The sequence below is a fragment of the Eubalaena glacialis genome, chromosome 18 (genome assembly GCF_028564815.1).
Source record: "Eubalaena glacialis isolate mEubGla1 chromosome 18, mEubGla1.1.hap2.+ XY, whole genome shotgun sequence".
NCBI lineage: Eukaryota > Metazoa > Chordata > Mammalia > Artiodactyla > Balaenidae > Eubalaena > Eubalaena glacialis.
Genome location: NC_083733.1, coordinates 57147585 through 57168904, shown reverse-complemented (window position 1 = coordinate 57168904; position 21320 = coordinate 57147585). Strand labels below are relative to the sequence as shown.

Sequence of the window (21320 nt, the reverse complement as noted above, 5' to 3'; positions counted from 1 at the left end):
ACCGCAACGAAGAGTAGCCCCTGCTCGCCGCAACTAGAGAAAGCCCGTGCGCAGCAACGAAGACCCAGTGCAGCCATAAATAAATAAATAAATAAATTTATAGAAAAAAAAAATTTTAAGTTTCCATGAGTATATGTTTATATTCTTCTAGGTGTCTAAACCAGAGGAAGCTAGCAATCCATGGGTTGAATCTGGTTCAGACTTTGTGCACTTACAGTTTTTTGTTTTTTGTTTTTTGGTTTTTTTGATTGGGAAATTGCAGATAAACATCAGAGCTAGCAGCCCTGGGCCTGCATTTCCCCATGGTTAGAGCAGGTGACTAGGGAGACCACAGTCCCCAGGCCACTCACTCGTGTATGTCACCTGCTTTCCCAGAGGCCCTTGAGTTTAACAACCTGCTCGACATCTTATAAGTTTCCAAGAATCTTAATATTGAAGATCCCAGGATTGTCAAATGCTGAGTTACTAAAATTCTGAGATTCTAAGGGAACTCATTCTGACTTTTGGATTTTAAGATTTCATGACTCTTGACAATATATATTTTATGTGTGTAACACTCCATGTTTCTGAGATATTAACATTCCAAGGGTCATCGTGCTAAGGGTCTAATGTTTTAAAGGCTTATGATTATGGAGTTACATGTCTCTGAAGGGTCTTTGTTCATAAAACTTTAATATTGATGATTAAACACTTCTGAGGTTCTAAAGCCCCATGAATACAAAGTCCTAAAGTTCAAGGGCCTACAGTTCCAAAGGTCTAAGGTCCTAAGATTCTATAACTAGACAGTTCTCTGGTCTTTGCTTATATTGTCCTAAAACATCCAAGTATGGTGACCAACCATTCCAGTTGTCCCAAGACTGAGGGTTTCAGTGCGAAAAACATGAACATGTGGTTATTCTTTCTTAAAGTGCTCAGGGTCCACGTTTCTAATCTGAAATCCTATAGATTTAGGATTATAAAGCCCTAAGGATCTATGTGCATTAGAGTTTAAGTTTCTGATGTTCTAAGACCCTAGCAGCCAACGATTAAAATGTCTTAAGATCTGCGATTATAAAGTTCTGTTTACATGAGTCTCCACTTCTAAAGGTCTTGGGTTCAAAGAATCTCTGGGTATGACATTCCAAGGTCCTAAGATGCGAGGTTTCAGCATTTCGGGGTTCTAAGGAAGTCCGCTTAGAAAGTCCCACGTTTCTGGGATTGTACTGATATGTTTCTAAGGTTCTATGGCTGCACTGCTCCATACAGCAGCCACAGCCACATGTGGCTATTGAAATTTAAATTAATTAAAACTAAATCAAATTAAAAATTCAATCCCTCAAATAGCACTGGCCACATTTCAAGTGCTCACAGCCACAAGTATCAGTGGTTAGTATATTGGACATCACAGATACAGAACATTTTCCCATCATCATGGAAAGTTCTATTGGACAGTGCTGGTCTAAAGATTCAAGGTCCAAATGTCTGTAACTCTCTTCCCATCCTCCAGGCCATCAAGGTACAAAGACACCACCCCAGCAGCTTCCTCCCTTCCTTCCCTCCCACCCTTGCACCCCAGCCCTCCTCCAGGTACCTGCCAAGGCCTTGATCCGGGAGCACTCAAAGAGTGAGGCGGCCGCGGTGGAGGCGGCTGGTTGCTCCCGCTCCCAGCCCCGATCTGGACTCTCCCAGCGGGCTGCAGGGTTGTTATTGTTAGGGGCTGGCGGCCCCTCCATGTTATCCACTTCCCCTGGTACCTGCGCCATCAGGGAAGGTGAGGCCTGGGGATGAGGAGAGGACGGTTAGGGCTAGAAACAGGGCCTGAGTTCAGAGGTCCCACTTCTAACAGCAACTGGCTGTGAGTCCTGTTCCCTCTCACCTTCAATTTCTCTGTCTTTAGAAGGGACATGATAATAATGACAATAATGTTCACGCTGACCACATCATAGGGCTGTGGTCAAGCACCAGGTTTAGTGCAGGGTAGGGGCTCGGCAAACTGTCACTGTTGGGACTTCCCTGGCCGTCCAGTGGTTAAGACTCAGCGCTTCCACTGCAGGGGTCACAGGTTCAATCCCTGGTTGAGGACCTAAGATCCCACATGACACAGAGATCCCGCATGCCGTGCGGCAAAAAAAAAAAATTGTCACTGTTATTATTGTTAGAAAGATAGCATTGTTATCAATAGAACTCTATAAGGCAGTAATAACAATAATTCACATTTATTGAGCAGTTGCACTGTGCTCAGTACTTTATATGCATTATCTTATTTAATTCCCACAAATTTAATTCTGTAAAGAAAGGTACTATTAAGCCTATTTTACAGAGGAGGAAGCTGAGGCACAGAGGGGTTAATTCACTTGCCCAAGGTCACACAGCTAGTGAGTAACCAGGATTCAAATGTAGTCACTGTGATCAAATAACTGCATTAATGGCCTCAGTTCTTCATCCTTATAGCCACACCCTTTGCCATATAACTCTTCAGTGTTCTCCCACTCTGGGGATGGGAGGAATGGAAGTGGGGGGTGGGGGGACATGCCTTACCCCTTGACTCTGGGTTTGGCCACATGACTTGCTTTAACCAACAGTATTAGGTAGAAGTGCTGGTGAGTTCTGAGCCCAGGACTCAGGAGACATTGCATGTTTTTGCTTGTGTTTGACTGTGGCCATGAGAAAAACACTACTAGGCTAGTCCAGGTCCAAGGCCCTCATCACAGCCAAGGTCAGCTAGAGCAACCAACAGTCAACATCCCCCTACCCATCCCAACTGGTGAATAAGCTCATATTAGCCCAGCCTAAGTCGCTGACCTCAGACTGACTTGAGGCTAAAAAAATGCTTAGTGTTTTAAGACACTGAGTTTGGGGTGGTTTCTTATGCAGCATTATTGTGGCAACAGCTAACTGACATACTGTCTGACTCCAGAGCTATGTTCTAGAACACTGCCAGGTTGTAAATATGAAAGTTAAGGGTGTGGGAGACATTAGATACATCTCCTCCACCCTCTGGAACCCCAGGCCTGATTCTAAGACTAAGAAAGGAGGGAGTTGGGAGGAGATCAGTGTCCCCATTCTTAAAATATTCCGACAGTTGCCAATTCACCAGATTTTAGGAAGGCAGGGTCTAGGTCTTGGTCAGTGTAGTGGAGACTGTCCCTTTCAACAGACACTCAAAAATCCATTATTATTTTTCCCTTCTTCCACGGAAAGCTGTAAGTGGGCACCTGTGTGACCTTGGCTGAGTTACTTACCCTCTCTGGGGCTCAGTTTGTTCATCTGTAAAGTGGTAATGATAGTGGTACCCATTTCCTAGGGGTGTTTGAAGATGACAGGATTAATAATGCAGGGAACATGGTATCTAGTACACAGCAAGCCCTCAATACATGGGCCTTGCTATTATTATTCATCCTCCAGTCACATATCTTAGCAAATAAAAGTGCCTGTGCTGGAGTCTGACAGAAATGAGTTCAAGTCCTGCTTTATTCTTGCTGTATCTTTAAACCCGATTACCTTTAACTTGGCTTCTCTGTGCCTCAGTTTCCCTCCCTGTGAAACGGTGAGCACAAGTGTTTCCTCAATGGAGGATACTTGGAGATGGAGAGGCACTTAGCACTTCGTGATCTCTCAGGCAGTCTGGCGGTGGAACAGCCCTGGCCATTACGTGATTCAACGGGAGAAGGAAGGGAGAAGGTGGTGGCGGAGGTGGAAGGGGGTGTCCTGCAGACTCCAGGAAAGGTTGGCCGGGCGAGGCTGGGGATGGGACCTGAGATAGGATGCTTTAACCCTTCCAAGGCCGCGCCTCTGTCTCCCTGCAGTCTAGTCACCGTTCCCAAGGAGAGGGGCCTGGGAAGGACAAGGCTTGGATGAAAGACCCACGCATGGCGCGGAGGCTGGACTGGGTTGAGGGATGGGAGCTGATTCTGCCCTCGACACTCCGCCTCCCCCAGCCGGGGGGACCCTCGGGCCTCAGGCCATGCCCAAGGCGCGCGGGGGAGGGATGCTAGGGCAGGTGGGAAGATGCTGGAGGGAGGGGCTATCCATCCCCAAGCCGCTCACCTGGGCCCGCGGCCGCCGGTGCCGCTGTCCCCGCTGCTGACCGTGCCCGACCGCCCTCCCTGTCGGCGTCCACGGCCCGGTCTGGCAGTCTCTGCTCGGCCCCACCGGCCCAGCCGCTCGGCCAGATCCGCATGCGCCGCGGCCGCCGGCGCGCCTCCTCCCGCTCGCGCGGCCGCCGCGCTCGGCGCGCCCCCGGGACCCCCTCCCGCCCGCGGTCCCCCGCCAACCCCGGCCGCCTGCAGCGCCGGCCCACGCGCGGTCACACACCTGGCCACGGCGTGTGATACACAGCTGCAGGGGCCCGAGATAGCGTCACACACAGTCCACACTCTCCCGGGGTCACACAGTCCCACACTGCCACACACACACACGGGGTCACCTACAGCGTCACAGACATTATCCACATCCACACACTCGCACTGCCACCCCCTCACATGGGGTCTCACAGGGTCAAATATTCAAACCGTCTCACGCAGTCATAAGCTCACACGAGGTCCCGCCCTGGAACAGGGCCCGACAGCGTCACACACTGTAAAACACTCAAATACTGTCACCACCATTCACGCGGTGTCATACACAAGCACACATATGCCACACACTGTTGCACACCTCCATGAGGTCACAAAGAGTGTCATATACTCACACATCACACACGGCTTCACTATCACACAGCATCACACACTTTTACACACTCAAACTTGTTACACCCCTTACACACTCACATGGGGGTCATACATCCTGCACTGTCACCCACTTACACATCACACAGTCACAGGTCACAAATAGCACCACCACAACAGTCAACACCCACAGCCACACTCAAATGATGGCACGTTGTCACACAACTTACATGACACACGCAGTGTCACACACTGTCTAACAGAGTCACACACTCCCATATAACACAACTCACACATGTCCCACACTCACACCATATCCCCCAGCGGCATGGATGCATACAGCATCACAGACTGACACACTGTCACCCAGTGTCACCACAAGGTCTCAGTCTCATCAATGTCTTCCACACGTGGTGTCACACATAGTCTCATACTGTAATACGGTGTTTTATGCAGAGAATGGCACATGGTATCACCCACAATCATGCTCTCCCTTGGCGTTATTCACAGTCACACAGGGCCACTCGGGCACATAGACACGCAGTTACACAGTGTCACACCCACACTGTCCTCCCTCACTTTTTCCCTTTGTAGCGTAGAGGAGGCCTTGGGGGCGTAGTGTGAGTCCCAGATCAGCCTAAGGAGAGAGATGTGGGTGTGGCCCGCGCTCGCCCCGCCCCGCCCTGGGAGTTTAGAGCTCGGAGGCGGGGCACTGGGTTCACCGTCGTAGACCGCCAGATACGGCCACGCCTCCCAGTCTAAGTGGCGGGCTGGAAGGCGGTGCTGGGCCGCAGGCGTAGGCGAGCCGACTCCCGCCCCGCCCACCCCGTTCTTAACTAGAGGCGTGGCCTTATGGCCCCGCCCCTCGGCCGGAGTCTGGGGCAGGAGGCTGGCTGAGGCGTGGCCCTCTGAGCGGCCCCGCCCCGTCTCTCCCGCTAGGGAAGGACGGAGAGGGCGGCCTAGCAACCAGTCTGTTCCCGCGTGTCCTGCGACTCCGCGGCCTCGCACCCCCACGACCCCGCAGCATGGCCGTCAAGAAGATTGCCATCTTCGGCGCCACCGGCAGGACCGGGCTCACCACCCTGGCACAGGCGGTGCAAGCAGGCATGAGCTGGGGCGGGCAGGGGGTGTCACGGGGTGCACAGACGGAACTTTAGGAAGTGGCATCATGGGGTCGGGCCGAGGCTGGTTGGGGCCATCAGTGCCTTGGTGTGTGAGGACCTAGGGGGGTAAAACAGGTGGCCACGGGGGGCAGAAACGGGGGATGCTGTGAGGTCCAATTTTATGTGAGCCCAAGGAACAGGTATTGGCCCTAGGAGGCTGGGGGACTGTAGTGACAGGTTTAAATCCAATGCTCTGACGAAATGTAGTTGTTATTGTGGCGCTGGTGGTTGCACACCCAGCAAGGGCTTAACTAAGCCAGGCATTGGGCTGGCCTCCCAGCACTGTCCTCTCTTAGCACGTGTTAAATCCGCACAGCACTCATGTCGGGTGGGAACTAGTATCACCTCATTTGACAGGAGAGAAAACTGAGGCCCACTGAGTGATCTGCCCAATGTCACATAGCTGGAAAGTGGCAGTGCTGGAATCTGTACCCAGTGCTTGTTCTTTGTTTGTTTGTTTTTTTTTAATTGAGGCCACCAATGGGTCTTTTTTTTCCCCCCACATTTTATTTACTTATTTACTTTTGGCTGCGTTGGGTCTTCGTTGCTGCGCGCGGGCTTTCTCTAGTTTCAGAGAGCGGGGCTACTCTTTGTCATGGTGCGCGGGCTTCTCATTGAGGTGGCTTCTCTTGTTGCGTAGCATGGGCTCTAGGCGTGCGGGCTTCAGTAGTTGCAGCACGTGGGCTCACGTGGGCTCAATAGTTGTGGCTCGTGGGCTCTAGAGTGCAGGCTCAGTAGTTGTGGCACACGGGCTTAGTTGCTCCACCACATGTGGGATCCTCCCGGACCAGGGCTCGAACCCGTGTCCCCTGCATTGGCAGGCAGATTCTTAACCACTGCGCCACCAGGGAAGTCCCACCGGTGCTTGCTCTTAACTGCCACAAGTCCACCGGCTCTTGGTTTGGGCACCAAGGCTTAAAGTTGAAAAGGTTGAGGGATGGGTTGCCGTGAGCACCTAATGGAAAGAAGATCACGGAGACAAGGGTGAAGACTTGAGCACACGGGTCCCGGGAAAGTCAATGAGCACTGAAAATTTGCAGTTGCCCCAGGAAAGGGGGCAAGAAAGGGGATCAGTATCATGCAGCAGTACCCTGCCCCCACCGTCCAGACTTCACCAACCCCCATGGGAGCCTGACACTTCCAGATATAGCGCCCCACCCTTGCTGGCCTTGGTGACTCTGAAGATATTGACTATCTGGTTGCCCCAAAAGGGTGGAGGCCGCCAGGATCCCACTCTCAGCCGTCTCCTAGCCCAGCTCTCCCTTCAAGGGACTCTGCCTGAAAGTTCCCCATTCGGCCCACTGCTCTCCCCATCCCTGGGAAGACCTAGTGAGGATCTTGGCTTGTAGGGACAGGAGAAACGAATTTGCTGATAAACATTTCCTGGGGAGGAAGTAAGAGGGAGAAGTTGAGAGTTGCTGAGTCACCCTGAGGAGCTGGATTCCCATGTGACTACCTTTCTCTCAATCCTGGTCCCAGCTGGTGACAGCTGGGACTGCACCTGGGGGTGTGGAGCGTTGAGGCCTAGGGGAGTCCCCGGCTTCTCACTGTGGCTCTGACAGCTGTCTTCAGAGCCACAGTGAACCTGAGCCTCGCTGTCCCCATCAGAAAAAGGAAGGGCTTGAATGAGCTCGGCTTTTATTTACCTCAGTGATTCTGTAGGACTGAGTCCTGACAGGCACAGACTCTGGTGCCTGTGTGTCTGCATTCCAAACCCCAGCTCTGCCACTTAACAACTGTGTGGTCAAGTGCCTTGTCATCTGTGTACCTAGATATCTGTAAAGTGAGGATGAAACTAGTAGAACTCGACCTGGGGTTCTTGAGATGATTAAATGAGATATTACAATATATGGAAAATGCTTAGAACCGTGTCCAGCATATAGTTGGTGCTCAATAGGCACTCCTTGGCTGAGAGAACTCAGATTATAGCTGGGTGATCCTGGCCCAATTACCTAAAATTGCCTTAGTTTCCCCATCCTCAAAATGGGCATATAATACAACCTACTTTGTGGGGTTGTTGCAATCTGGGGCTTTTCAAACTGTGGGTCATGAGTTCTGAAATATATTTAATTGGTCACAACAGTGTCAGAATGTATCACATGTTAAATATTGGTTTTATGAAACTTTCGTTTCAATTATATATGTATGGGTTTGTGTATACTGGGTTTGGAAGTGAAATCTATTTTGTAGGGAGGGTTGAGATCAAAAAAGCTTAAAAGGGGCATGATCTCTACAACTGACTCTCACATCGTTAGGAAAAAACTTTATACACATATATAATTATACATGTTATGTGTATATTTTATATATACACAGAGAGAAAGATAAAGCAAATATGAGAATCTAGGTCTTGCAACCTTCTTATAGGTCTGAATTTATTTCAAAATTAAAAATTAACAGAAAAAGATAAATAAAGTAAGGGATTTGTTAAACAAAAAAAAGAAAGAAAAGAAAGAAAAAGAAATGTTTATAAATAACCTAAAAATGCTCTTGTTCTTTGTAAAGGGCAAAATTTGTGAATTCTAACACTATAGTTTGGTATGGTAGCCACTAGCCACATGTTGCTATTAAAATTTAAATGTGGGTTGTGTTAAAATTTTTGGAAAAAAACGTCATTCATCTGCAGAAAGAGCTTAGCACAGCACTTGGCACATAGCAGGCTCTCTCTCTCTTTTTTTTTTTTGGCTGTGCCACACAGCCTGTGAGATCTTAGTTCTCCGACCAGGGATTGAAGATTGAACCTGGGCCCTCAGCAGTGAGACTGTGGAATCCTAACCACTGGACTGCCAGGGAATTCCCTAGGAGGCCCTCAATAAATGTCACTAATCACCAATAATGTACCATTAACAGGCACTCTTGTGCTAGGCCTGTGTCAGAGCTCTCACTGTCTGTGAGAACGTTTCTCCTCCAAAATACCCGCGATTTACTAGGATCCGTTTTAACTAATACAGTGGTAATTAACCAGTGCCTGCAGTGGCATCATGAAAGCTCCCATTGCTCCCCGATGTGTGTGAGGGCAGCACAGGTGTCATTCCCTTATGAAAGGTGGTCACGCAGGATGGGGATGCTAGGGATTGTGATTTTCACTTTAGAGAGGAGACTGAGGGCCAGTTAGGGAAGGTGTTTCCTGAGGTTCCTCAGCCGGTAAGAGGTGGAGCTCGGACTTCCCTTGCGGTCCAGTGGTTAAGACTCTGCACTTCCACTGCATGGGGCACAGGTTCGATCCCTGGTCAGGGAACTAAGATCCCACATGCCCGGCTCGGCCAAAAAAAAAAAGAGGTGGAGCCAGAGTTCAAACCCAGGTCTGTGGGACAGTATATCGTGTGCTTTTGTGTTGATATAAAAGTCAGGGAGATGGTGGCGAATATGTCACAGTCCCTGGACCCACAGGGCCCTTGCTTGATTCCAGGTCAGCATAAGTAGGGCCATGACAGAGGAGGCACAGTTGGCTGGGGGTTCTGGGGAAAGAGGGTAAGGGTGCTCCAGGCAGAGGGGCACGTGCAAAGGCCAGGAGGCAGGAAACAGCATGATGCATTTGAGGAACTGAAAGAAGTTCAGTGTGTGAAAAGGGCCATGGCTCCAGCACAGGTGAGAGAGGAGAGGCCATATCCTGGGGGGCCTTGAAGTCTGTCATAAGGAACATGGCTATCTCAGGGCACTGGGGGGGTCGGGGGAGGGATCTGAACCAAGGGCACTTTGATATAACAGTGGAAAGCTCTACCTGGCTACCATGTGAAATATGGGTTGGAGGGGTTGAGAGAGGCCAGGAGCCCAGGGAATACTAGACCAGGACGGGAAAAAAGATTGTGAGATGGTGAAAAGGTATAGTAACAACCAACACCCATATAGTGCTCTTTCCTGTGCCAGACACTCTTCTAATCTTTTCATTTGTTTTCAGTTTGCATTTTTTAAATAGCAGCTTTTTTAAGATATTTTTCACATACCATACGATTCACCCATTTAAAGTATACAGTTCAGTGGTTTTTAGCATATTCACAGACTCGTGCAAACCTCACCACAATCAGTTTAGAACATTTTCATCAGCACCAAAAGAAAGCCTTAGAAGTCACTCCCCATTTTCCTGCTCAACCCCTTCCCCAGCCCTAGGCAACCACTCACCTGCTTTTTGTTTATATGGATTTGCCTGTTCTGAACCTTTCATATAAATGGAATCATACACTATGTGGCTCTTTATGACTGGCTTCCTTCACTTAGCAAAAAAATTGTTTGTTCAAAGTTCATCCCTATCGTAGCATGTGTATCATTTCTTTTTATTGTTGAATACCATTACATTGTTTAGATATACCACATTTTATTTACCCATTCGGTTGATGGAAATTTGGGTTGTTTCCACTTTTTGGCTATGATGAGTAATGCCTCTATGAACATTCACGTATGAGTTTTGTGTGAACAGATGTTTTCATTTCTCTTTGGCATACACTTAGGAGTGGAATTGCCGGGTCACGTGGTAACAATATGTTAACCTTCTGAGGAACTGCCAGATTATCTTCCAAAGCAAGTGTATCATTCAACATTCCCATCAGCAGTGTATGAGGGTTCCTGTTTCCCCACATGCACGTCAACATTTATTATGTCTTTTTGATTATGGCCATCCTAGTGGGTATGAAATGGGATCTTGCTGTGGTTTTGATTTGCATTTCCCTGATGGCTAATGATATTGAGTATCTTTTCATGTTTTTATTGGCCATTTGTATAACCTCTTTGGAGAAATGTCTATTCAGATCTTTTGCCCAGCTTTTTTTTTTTTTTAATTTAATTAATTAATTTATTTATTTAGGCTGTGCCGGGTCTTAGTTGCAGCATGCAGGATCTTCGTTGAGGCATGCAGGATCTTTGTTTATTTATTTTTTTTTTGGTTGCGGCACGTGGGATCTTTTAGTTGCAGCATGCGGACTTCTTAGTTGCAACATGCGAACTCTTAGTTGCGGCTCGCGGGATCTAGTTCCCAGATCAGGGATTGAACCCGGGCCCCCTGCATTAGGGGTGTGGAGTCTTACCCACTGGACCACCAGGGAAGTCCTTGCCCAGCTTTTAATATTCATCTTTTATTATCAAGTTGTAGGTGTTCTTTATATATTCTAAATACAAGTCTCTTATCAGATATACGATTTGCAAAATTTTTCTCCCATTTTGTGGGTTGTCTTTTCACTTTCTTGATAGTGTCCTTGGAAGCACAAAAATTTTTAATTTTGATGATGTCCAGTGTATCTATTTTTTCTTCTGTTGTGTGTGCTTTTGGTGTCATGGCTAGGAAACCATTACCTAATCCAAAGACGCAAAGATTTATGCCTATGTTTTCTTCTAAGATTTTTTTTTATTAATTTATTTTATTCTAGTTATTTTGGGCTGTGTTGGGTCTTCGTTGCTGCACACGGGCTTTCTCTAGTTGCAGTGAGCAGGGGCTACTCTTCGCTGAGGTGCACAGGCTTCTCATTGCGGTGGCTTCTCTTGTTACGGAGCACGGGCTTTAGGCGCGCAGGCTCTAGAGCACAGGCTCAGTAGTTGTGGCTCACGGGCTTAGTTGCTCCTCGGCATGTGGGATCTTCCCGGACCAGGGCTCGAACCCGTGTCCCCTGCATTGGCAGGCGGATTCTTAACCACTGTACCACCAGGGAAGCCCTCTTCTAAGATTTTTATAGTTTTAGCACTTACATTTAGGTCTTTGATCATTTTGAGTTAATTTTTGTATATGGTGTGAGGTAATAGGGATCCAACTTCATTCTTTTACATATGGATATCAAGTTGTCCCCGCATCATTTGTTGAAAAGACTGTACTTGCCCCATTGAATCGTCTTGGCACCCTTGTCAAAAATCAACCAACTGGGCTTCCCTGGTGGCGCAGTGGTTGAGACTCTGCCTACCAATGCAGGGGACTCGGGTTTGAGCCCTGATCTGGGAGGATCCCACATGCCGCGGAGCAACTAGGCCCGTGAGCCACAGCTACTGAGCCTGCGCGTCTGGAGCCTGTGCTCCGCAACAAGAGAGGCCGCGATAGTGAGAGGCCCACGCGCTGCGATGAAGAGTGGCCCCCGCTAGCCGCAACTAGAGAAAGCCCTTACACAGAAACGAAGACCCAACACAGCCAAAACTAAATAAATAAATAAATAAATAAAAATTTAAAAAAAAATCAACCAACTACATTAAACTTTTAGAAATATTATTTAGGGAGTTCGCTGGTGGTCTAGTGGTTAGGACTCGGCGTTTTCACTGCTGTGGCCCCGGGTTCAATACCTGGTCAGGGAACTAAGTTCCTGCAAGCTGCGTGGCGCGGCCAAAAAAAAAAAGAAATGTCATTTAAACCCACAATAACCTTATAAGGTAGAGACTATTATTAGTGTCATTTTACAAATGAAGGCCCTAAGGCCCAGACAGGTTAAGTGATTTGCCCAGTGTCACAGCTAGCTAGTGGTAGGGCCGGACAGAATTCAAACCCAGGGTTGCTTTGAGGATTAAATAAGCTAATAAATGTAAGGAATTTGGCACCTGGCATATAGTGAGTGCTCTCTAAATATTATGTATCATTATTATCATTATCACTGCCCCAGAGTGTACAAATTTCTAATCATTTGTTTTTTACATATATGATGACAGCTATCAAGAGGAATGTAACAGGGGGGTTCCCTGGCGGTCCAGTGGTTAGGACTCCGTGCTTTCATTGCCAAGGCCCCGGGTTCAATCCCTGGTCGGGGAACTAAGTTCCTGCAAGCTGTGTGGCGCAGCCGAAAAAAAAGGGAGAGAGAGAGAGAAAAATGGAACAATTTTGTTGTTTTCCCTTTTCCTTTATCACTTTCAGAATAATGGATTAATCCTTTGATAGGTACCAATGATGACCAATGAAGTTTCTTAGTATCATTATGAACTCACAGATTTTTGTATATTTGATGTACTTCAGTTCTTTGCCATCAGTATTCTTCTGGACAAATCATATTGCCCCCTTTTTGCCTTGTGGGAACCCCTTCAAGTGGCTTCTGTGTCCTCTTGACATCACCCCATCATTTTTTAAACACCACCTTACCAGCTGGAGGTACAAGATAAGATGTTCCAGGCTCATCTTGTCCTCTCCCTGGCGTGGCCCAGCAAGCAACCATTTCTTCAACGAGCTCTGGCTCATTTTTCATGAGAATGCTATTTAGAGGCTGTCTTCATCAGCTCAGGCCACTATAACAAAATGCCATAGACCGGGTTGCTTAAACAACAGACATTTCTCACAGTTCTAGAGAGCGGAGAGTTCAAGATCAAGGTACTAACAGGTTTGGTTTCTGATGAGGGCCCTCTTCCTGGCTTGCAGATGGCCGCCTTCTTGTTGTGTTCTCACATGGTAGAGAGAGAGAGAGAGAGCCTTTGTCTTCCTCTTCTTATAAGGACACTAATTCCATTATGAGGACCCTACCCTCATGACCTCATCTAATCTGATTACCTCCCAAAGGGTCCATCTCCAAATACCATCACATTGGGGGTTAGGGCTTCAGCATATGAATTCAGCATATGACACAAGCATTCAGTCCATAACAGAGACTACAACTACTAATTTTATTTTTTTTGCAATACACATAAACATTGATATATTTTGCCATTATTTAAAACAAAGGAATAAATATGTTGGTTGTAAACTTTAAAAGGGAGGGTATGTGTCAGAAAGGGGACACAGAGTTACAGAGTTATCCAAAATTCTTTTGGGGGGTGACATGCCAAAGTGATGTTCAAACTGTTTAGTAACCACCAAGACAGGACCCAGCCCTTCAGAAGTAAGACCTGGGGACCCAAACCCAATGATGGACAACCTTTGGGCAGCTCATGTCCTTCTCTGTACCTCAGCTTGCTGGAGGACCATGGATGGGGGGCATAGACCAGTGTGATGCCAGGCATTAACCCTTTAGTTGCCGGAGGGTGGAGAAGTCGCAGGAGTGGGGAGTGAAGGGAAGAAGAGACCCTTGGAGGCATCAGAGCAGGCTATTTATGAACTGACATCAAGGTATCACCTTATTTTAACAACCAGCTGGATATCAACTGTGGGTATGCCAGCGAAAATATTTGAAGACCATTGTCTCAGAACAGGGGACCTGCGGGATGGATTTGGGGGTTCATGGCACCCTCCGGGACCCAGCCCGGGGAGGCTGGGAGTGCCAGCCCACAAGCCGACTGACCTGCCTCTCTGCCCCTCTTTGCAGGCTATGAGGTGACAGTGCTGGTGCGGGACACCTCCAGGCTGCCCTCAGAGGGGCCGCAGCCGGCCCACGTGATAGTGGGTGACGTTCGGCAGGCGGCCGATGTGGACAAGACTGTGGCGGGGCAGGACGCCGTCGTCGTGCTGCTGGGCACCGGCAATGACCTCAGTACTGGGCCCCCCCTCTGCCCATGGCCCACCCCTGCACCTCGGCCCCCAGCGCCACCCCCGCCCCCAGCCCCGCCCCTGCCGCCGCCGCCGCCGCCGCCCACCAGTGACAGTCACTCTCTGTCTCCTCTAAGGTCCTACCACAGTGATGTCCGAGGGTGCCCAGAACATTGTGGCGGCCATGAAGGCCCACGGCGTGGACAAGGTCGTGGCCTGCACCTCGGGTGGGTGGCGGGGTCATAGGGGTGGGGCTGAAGAGTGGGGGGTAGGTACTGGACAGGCAGCCCAGGGGCTCCTACAAGGTGGCATTAGAGCCACTCCAAGTTACTGTGTATTTATTGAGCACCACCTGAGTGCCTGAACCTTGCTGGATGAGGCCAGAGACACAATACAGCCCTGGGCCCTGCGCTCATGGTTCTCACAAGTAGGAGGGAAGTGGCAACAGAGCCATCATCAAACAGTGACCAGTCAGCGCCAGGGTTGGGGGAAGCACAGGCAGAGAGGTCAAGGCCAGGATTCGGGGGGAGCATGGGCAGGGGGATCAGGGCCGGGATGGGGGAAGCCTGGAGGACTCTGGGGGCCCAGAGGGGTGCCTGACTCATCCTGAAAAGGGGTCAGGGAGAGGGCCTCATAGAGGAAATGACAGAGCCATGTACACACAGGCCAGGTCTTTACCCTCACGGAGCTCCCAATTTATGAGGAGATGGTATTAAACAAATGGTTGCCCGGAATAATCTGAAAGGAAGGCTGCAGAGTGTGTAACAGGAGCAGTTAATGCTAACAGCATTTCTTGAGCTCTTATTGTGTGCTTGGCACCATCTGAGCGCCTTACAGATGAATGCCACTTAATCCTCTCAAAACTCCTTTGAGTAGTACTTATATTCACAGTGGAACATAGTAGGTGCTCAGTGAATAGTAGCTGTTCTTATTGCTTCCTAGCTAAGGGAGTGGAGGCACAGAGAGGCCCATCACCTTACCCGAGATCACACAGCCTGTGGCTGGCAGAGCTGGGGTATGGAACCGGACTGTCTCCATGGTCCACACTCCTCACCTTTGTTCCATCACACATTGTCTCCGGGGGAAGGGAAGGGACATGAGGGAGCAGTGGGAGGATAAGGGGACTCCAGGCAGAGAGATCAGCATTTGCAAAGGCTGTGAGGTGGGAGGGAGTGTGGCTGCAGCAGAGCGAGTGAAGGGGAGAGTGTTGGGTGGTGAGGTCAGGTGGGGCCTCGTGGACCTGATGGGGCCTTTGCTTTTACCCTGAGTGAGAGAGGGTCACAGATGAGTCTGACCCCTCTGGCTGTGCCGGGGGAACAGAATGTGGGGGGCAGGGGCAGGGAGACCAGGGAGGAGGCTGCTGCCATGGTCTAGGCAGGAGGTAACAGTGGATAGGAGCAGGCGGGGTGAGAAGCCTGGAGAAACTGGAGGGCAGTAGTGAGCCCCCCATACGGGTTGGTCCTGGCAGGAGACCTGCGGGCTATGGGCCTGGCCAGGCTGTCCTCAAGCCTTGGCTGATCCTGCCCTGTGTCCCCCCAGCCTTCCTCCTGTGGGACCCGTCCAAGGTGCCCCCAAGACTGCAGGATGTGACTGATGACCATATCCGGATGCACAAGATACTGCAGGAGTCGGGCCTGAAGTACGTGGCTGTGATGCCACCACACATAGGTGAGTGGGTGGGGACCCAGCTGCAGGGTTACCACCAGCCTGCCCCCTCCTGTCCTCTGTCGACATTCACTGGGCCTTCCCTGGCCAGTTGAAAATTGCAAACCTTCTGCCCACAATTTCCAACCTCTTTCCTGCTTGATTTGTATCTCCTTTCTAACATACTTTTCAATTATCTCTGTTGTACAAACTATCCAAAATTTTAAAACGTAAAACAAAAGCCCTCATTTATGATGACTCTCTCAGTACTGGGAGCTGACTAGGCTCTGGGGGCACTTCTTGCTGAGGTCTCGCATGCCGTTGCTCAGTAGCTGGCAATAGAATCGTGTGGAAGGAAGCCTCACGACAAGGCTCGTGGTAGGTGCAGACTGTCTGTCCCTGGAACACCTGCACGCCGCCTTTCCTAGCGTCAGATCTCTCAGGGCTGCTTCCGCTGTATTCTCTTTATTAGAAGCAAGTTATGGGACTTCCCTGGTGGTCCAGTGGTTAAGACTCCATGCTCCCAATGCAGGGGGCCCAGGTTTGATCCCTGGTCAGGGAACTAGATCCCACATGCATGCCGCAACTAAAAAGATCCTGCATCCCGCAACTAAGACCCGGTGCAGCCAAATAAAATAAATACATAAAGACATAAATAAATAAATATTAAAAAAAAGAAAAGCAAGTTATACTGGGGCTGCCCCACATTCAAGGGACAGGGACTTATGCTTCACATCGTCTCTTTCTTTCTTTTTTTAAACCCATTTATTTATTCATTTATTTGGCCACACCATGCAACATGCAGGATCTTAGTTCCCTGATCAGGGATTGAACTCATGCCCCCTGCTGTGGAAACGTGGAGTCCTAACCACTGGACCACCAGGGAAGTCCCTCGTTTCTTTCTTTATCTTACTTAGCGCGTGTCTCCCACACTAGAATTTTGAAGTCTGAAGTTTTGTTGGAAGCACAGATTTTGTCTTGTTTTGATTACAGCTGTGTTCCTAGTGCCTAGAACAGGGCTTGGCATGTAGTAGGTGCTCAGTAAATATTTGTCCCATGAGCTAATACCGGGGAAGATGCCTCACCTCCAGGTGGTGCTGTGGAGGGAACCACACCCTCTTTTCCCCTCCCAGGTCTGGAATCCACATTGAGAGAGAGTCAGACCGAGGGAGAGATGCATTTACAAATGTCTCTTGCATAGGAAGTGTGTGCCTGGCCACGATTACAACTACCAATGATGTAGTCTCTGCTCTCATGAGGCTTACGTTTCTAGCGGGGGAGACAAACGAAATAGATGATCTATATTACTGTTGGGTCGTGCTACGCTGAATGAAGAAACCATAAAGTTCAGTGAAGGAACTTCCCTGGTGGCGCAGTGGTTAAGAATCCGCCTGCCAATGCAGGGGACACGGGTTCGATCCCTGGTCTGGGAAGATCCCACATGCCGCGGACCAGCCACGGAACAACTAAGCCCCTGTGCCACAACTACTGAGCCCATGCGCCACAACTACTGAAGCCCGCACGCCTAGAGCCTGGGCTCTGCAATGAGAAGCCCACTCGCCACAACTAGAGAAAGCCCATGCGCAGCAACAAAGACCCAACGCAGCCAAAAAACAAAACAAAACAAAAACTCGGTGAAGAGAGTAAGCCTCAGCTATAAGCAGAGGCTCTCTAAGGAGATGGCCCTTCCCCCAGATACTCACCTGATTCCCCACCTCAGGGGACTACATTCAATGTCCTGGGCTAAACCGTAATGGAAAAGAATATTAGAAAAGAATGTGTATATATATATATATATATATATATATATGTTTAAAAAAAAAAAACAGACACCAGGCCTGTTATGTTTTGTGCTATGAAAAAACATTAAAAAAAAAAAAAAGATTGTTCCAGGTTAAAGGTGACATGGCGACTGAACTGGATCCTGATTTTGAGGGGAGGGGGAGGTCGGAAGATATTTTTTGGCAGTTGGGGAAATCTGAATATGGGGTGGATTCTAAATGATGTCTCTTGCATAGGAAGTGTGTGCCTGGCCACGATTCCCCTCAGAGGGAATCAGGTGAGTGTCTGGGGGAAGGGAGGACATTCTGGGATGAGGGAACCGCAGTGTGGATGCCCGAGCCAGGCACTTGTATCTCCTTCACATTTGCCTGCCTGCTGGATGAGCACTTCTGCTGTGCCCTCTGCCTTCTGCTTGGAGAAAGACGAGCCCTGCACGTCTAGAGGTTCAAGTAAGCTCAATGTTGAGGTTCAATTCAGGATTCTCGTTGAGACGAGAATCCTGAGCTCTGAATCAGTGGTGAAGCGGCATGGCAGAGAAGCCGGGCAAAGTCTCAGCCCCAGCACTTTGTGGACTTAAGGCCCGTGGCCTCTGAGCCTCAGTTTCCTCATCTGTAAACAGGGTTCATGATATTACTTCTTGACCTCCCAGGTTTGAAGTGAATATCCAGAGAGAGCATGCCTAAAAATTATTTAACACAAAGTTGTTTTTTTTTAGTTCTTCTTTTTTTGAATATTTATTTATTTTATTTATTTATTTTCCTTATTTTTTTTTGGCTTCGTCAGGTCTTAGTTGCGGCACACGGGATCTTTGTTGAGGCATGCGGGATCTTTTTCGTTCCGGCGCGCGGTCTGCTCGGGCTGCTCTCTAGTTGTGGCCTGCGGGTTTTTTCTCTTCTCTAGTTGTGGCGCGCAGGCTCCAGGGCGCCTGGGCTCTGTAGTTTGCAGCACGCCAGCTCTCTTGTTGAGGCGCGAGAGCTCAGTAGTTGTGGCGCACGGGCTTAGTTGCGCTGCGGCACGTGGGATCTTAGTTCCCCGACCAGGGATGGAACTCATGTCCCCTGCATTGGAAGGCGGATTCTTTACCACTGGACCACGAGGGAAGTCCCAGTCCTTTTTTTGTACGTGTATGAAAACTTTGAAACCTCCAGAAAAGTTAAAGAAATTAAAGGTTTGTGAATACCCGTAAACCCTTCATCTAGGTTCACTTGTTAACATTTCGGCCTTTTTGCTTTCCCTATCTATCTAACTATCTGTCTATCTATCCATCTATCTATCTATCTATGCATGCATCTAATGTGTATGTGTATATATGTGAATACATATGTAGTGTATATATATTTTTTAAATAAGTGTGTATTTATATATATTTCTTTTTTTCTTTCTTTCTTTTTTTTGGCTGAACCATTTGAAAGTAGGTTGCAGACATCGGCACACTCTACTCCTAGAACCTCTTGATAGGCATCTTCCAAGAAGAAATATTTGGATATGAACCACAGTACTGTTATCGCACCAAGGGAATTGACATTAACTCTACCACATCATTTAGTATCCAGCCCATATTCAAATTTCCCCAACTGCCAAAAAATATCTTCCAACCTCCCCCTCCCCTCAAAATCAGGATCCAATCCAGGACCGTGTGTTGTGTTTAGTCGCTGTGTCATATTTAACCTGGAACAATCCTCCATATCCTTTTTTTTTTTTTTTTTTAATGTTTTTCATAACATGAAACATAACAGGCCTGGTGTTTTTTGGGGTTTTTTTTAACATATATATACAGTCTTTCTAATATTCTTTTCCATTATGGTTTATCCCAGGACATTGACTGTAGTCCCTGTGCTATACAGTAGGACTTTGTTATCCCAGGTGTCTTTTAAAATATCCCACGTTCTGGATTTCTGTAGTTATTTTCTTACAGACTCAGATTAAAAATTTTTGGCAGGATTGCCACATGGGTGAGGGTGTGTGTTTCTTATTGCACATGATCCCAGGTTGTCTCTGCGCTGGTATGCTGCATTTGATCCCTAAGTTAAGTTGGTCACTGTCAGAATGCAGGCGCTAGATGCTCTGGTAACAGCCAGGTCATGGTGGGGGAGGGCAAGGGGGGCACAGAGCAAATGTAGCCTTTGCCACTGCGAAGTCACCCTTTGCAACCATGGGACATAACTTCCTCTCTCCACGACTCAATTTGCCCACTTGTAAAATAGAATTAATAATAGTCCCTAGCCCATTCTCTGCTTTATTTCTCACCATCTAACATATTGTCTGTTTTACTTTCTTATCTTATTAGTTGCCTTTTCCTAGTGACTGTCTGCATGCTGAGGGCAGGGATTCATATCTGTTTTGTCCCTTTCAGGGTGCCCAGCACCTGACATATAATAAGTCATCAATAAGAATTTGGCGAATGGGACTTCCCTGGTAGTACAGTGGTTAAGACTCCGCGCTTCCACTGCAGGGGGCGAGGGTTTGATCCCTGGTCAGGGAAGTTCTGCATGCTGCGCCAAAAAAAAAAAAACTCACTTAGCGAGTGAATGAAGTAAAGGGTACAGATTAGTGCCCTGCACGTGGGAAGGGTTTCATACATTGTTGGCTCTTATACCATCTTATACCATCTGGGCTGGGCACACTGTAGACACCCTGGGATGATCATTGAAGTGATCACATGTTGGTTGCAGGAGGGGAAAGGACATCTGATTTACCCAGTCCCTTTGTCTTTACCTTGCAGGAGACCAACCGCTGACTGGGGCCTACTCAGTGACCCTGGATGGACGAGGGCCCTCGAGGGTCATCTCCAAACACGACCTGGGCCACTTCATGCTGCGTTGCCTCACCACTGATGAGTACAATGGGCACAACACCTACCCCTCCCACCAGTACGACTAGGGCTCTGGCCCCGTCCAGGAGGACAGCATCCCAGGAAATAGAGAACAAAGGAAGGGAGCAATAAATCTTGAGCCAAGAGCTTCGAGTTATTTTAGAGTACCCACCTCTGTGACTCTTCCTCTCTCTGGCTCTATCTGGATGTCTCCGTGTCTCTGTCTGCCTCTGTGTGAGATTTTCTGGGTATTCATTCATTCATTTCCTCGCTTGGTCCTGTGCTGGGGACCCAGTGGTGACTGTGAGGACCCAGTGGTGACCCTGCCTTCACAGATCTCACAGTCCAGTGGGAAAGACAGCCCTGCCCCTGTCAGTGACAACACAGAGTGGCCAGGACTCTGACAGAGGAAGTACAGAGGGCTGAGGGACCCAGCTTGAGGAGTGAACAGGGTTCTGTGGAAGAGGGGCTGTCCCACCTGAAACCTGGTTTAGTGAGAATGAGCCAGGAGAAGGTTCTAAGGAATGATAGCATTCTGGGCAGAAGATACCACATGAACAAAGGCCAGGAGGCTGGAGAGCACATGGCCCCTTTGAAGAACTAAAATCTATCCCCTACAGTTAATAACACTTTGCTCAGAGGAGAGAAGCAATCAGCCCCAAGAGGCTGTTCGAAGGACACTAAACTGTCCAGGGTCGAGTAGAAAGTTTAAGCTTTAGTCTAAGGTGTTATGCAAGGAGTGGAGCAGGGGAGAGGTGGGGAGAGGACACAGTCAGGTTTGAGTTTTGTAAAGCTTCCCTTGGCTACTGTGTGAAGGTGGGTCAGAGGATGAAAGGGTGGACGCTGGGAACCCAGGGGGTGCCCAGAGGCAGAGAAGGGAGAGTGGGCGGGAGAGAGCCTGAGTGGACAGTTCATTGGGGAGG

General features: G+C 48.7%; 2 protein-coding genes across 2 annotated transcripts in view; one reads left to right on the top strand and one right to left on the bottom strand.

Annotated features, from left to right (window-relative positions):
- SPTBN4 (spectrin beta, non-erythrocytic 4) overlaps positions 1-1742 on the bottom strand; it is a 70291-nt gene extending 68549 nt beyond the window's left edge. The window contains exon 1 of the mRNA XM_061174409.1: positions 1571-1742. Coding sequence (XP_061030392.1) covers positions 1571-1742 — 172 coding nt within the window. The remainder of the gene's footprint in view (positions 1-1570) is intronic.
- A 3803-nt stretch (positions 1743-5545) lies between these two features.
- BLVRB (biliverdin reductase B) lies at positions 5546-20604 on the top strand. The gene is made up of 5 exons (XM_061173290.1): positions 5546-5750; positions 13999-14163; positions 14297-14386; positions 15699-15827; positions 20308-20604. The coding sequence occupies exons 1-5, from the start codon at positions 5672-5674 to the stop codon at positions 20463-20465; spliced, it is 621 nt and encodes a 206-aa protein (XP_061029273.1). The 5' UTR covers positions 5546-5671; the 3' UTR covers positions 20466-20604.
- Positions 20605-21320: the final 716 nt, after the last annotated feature.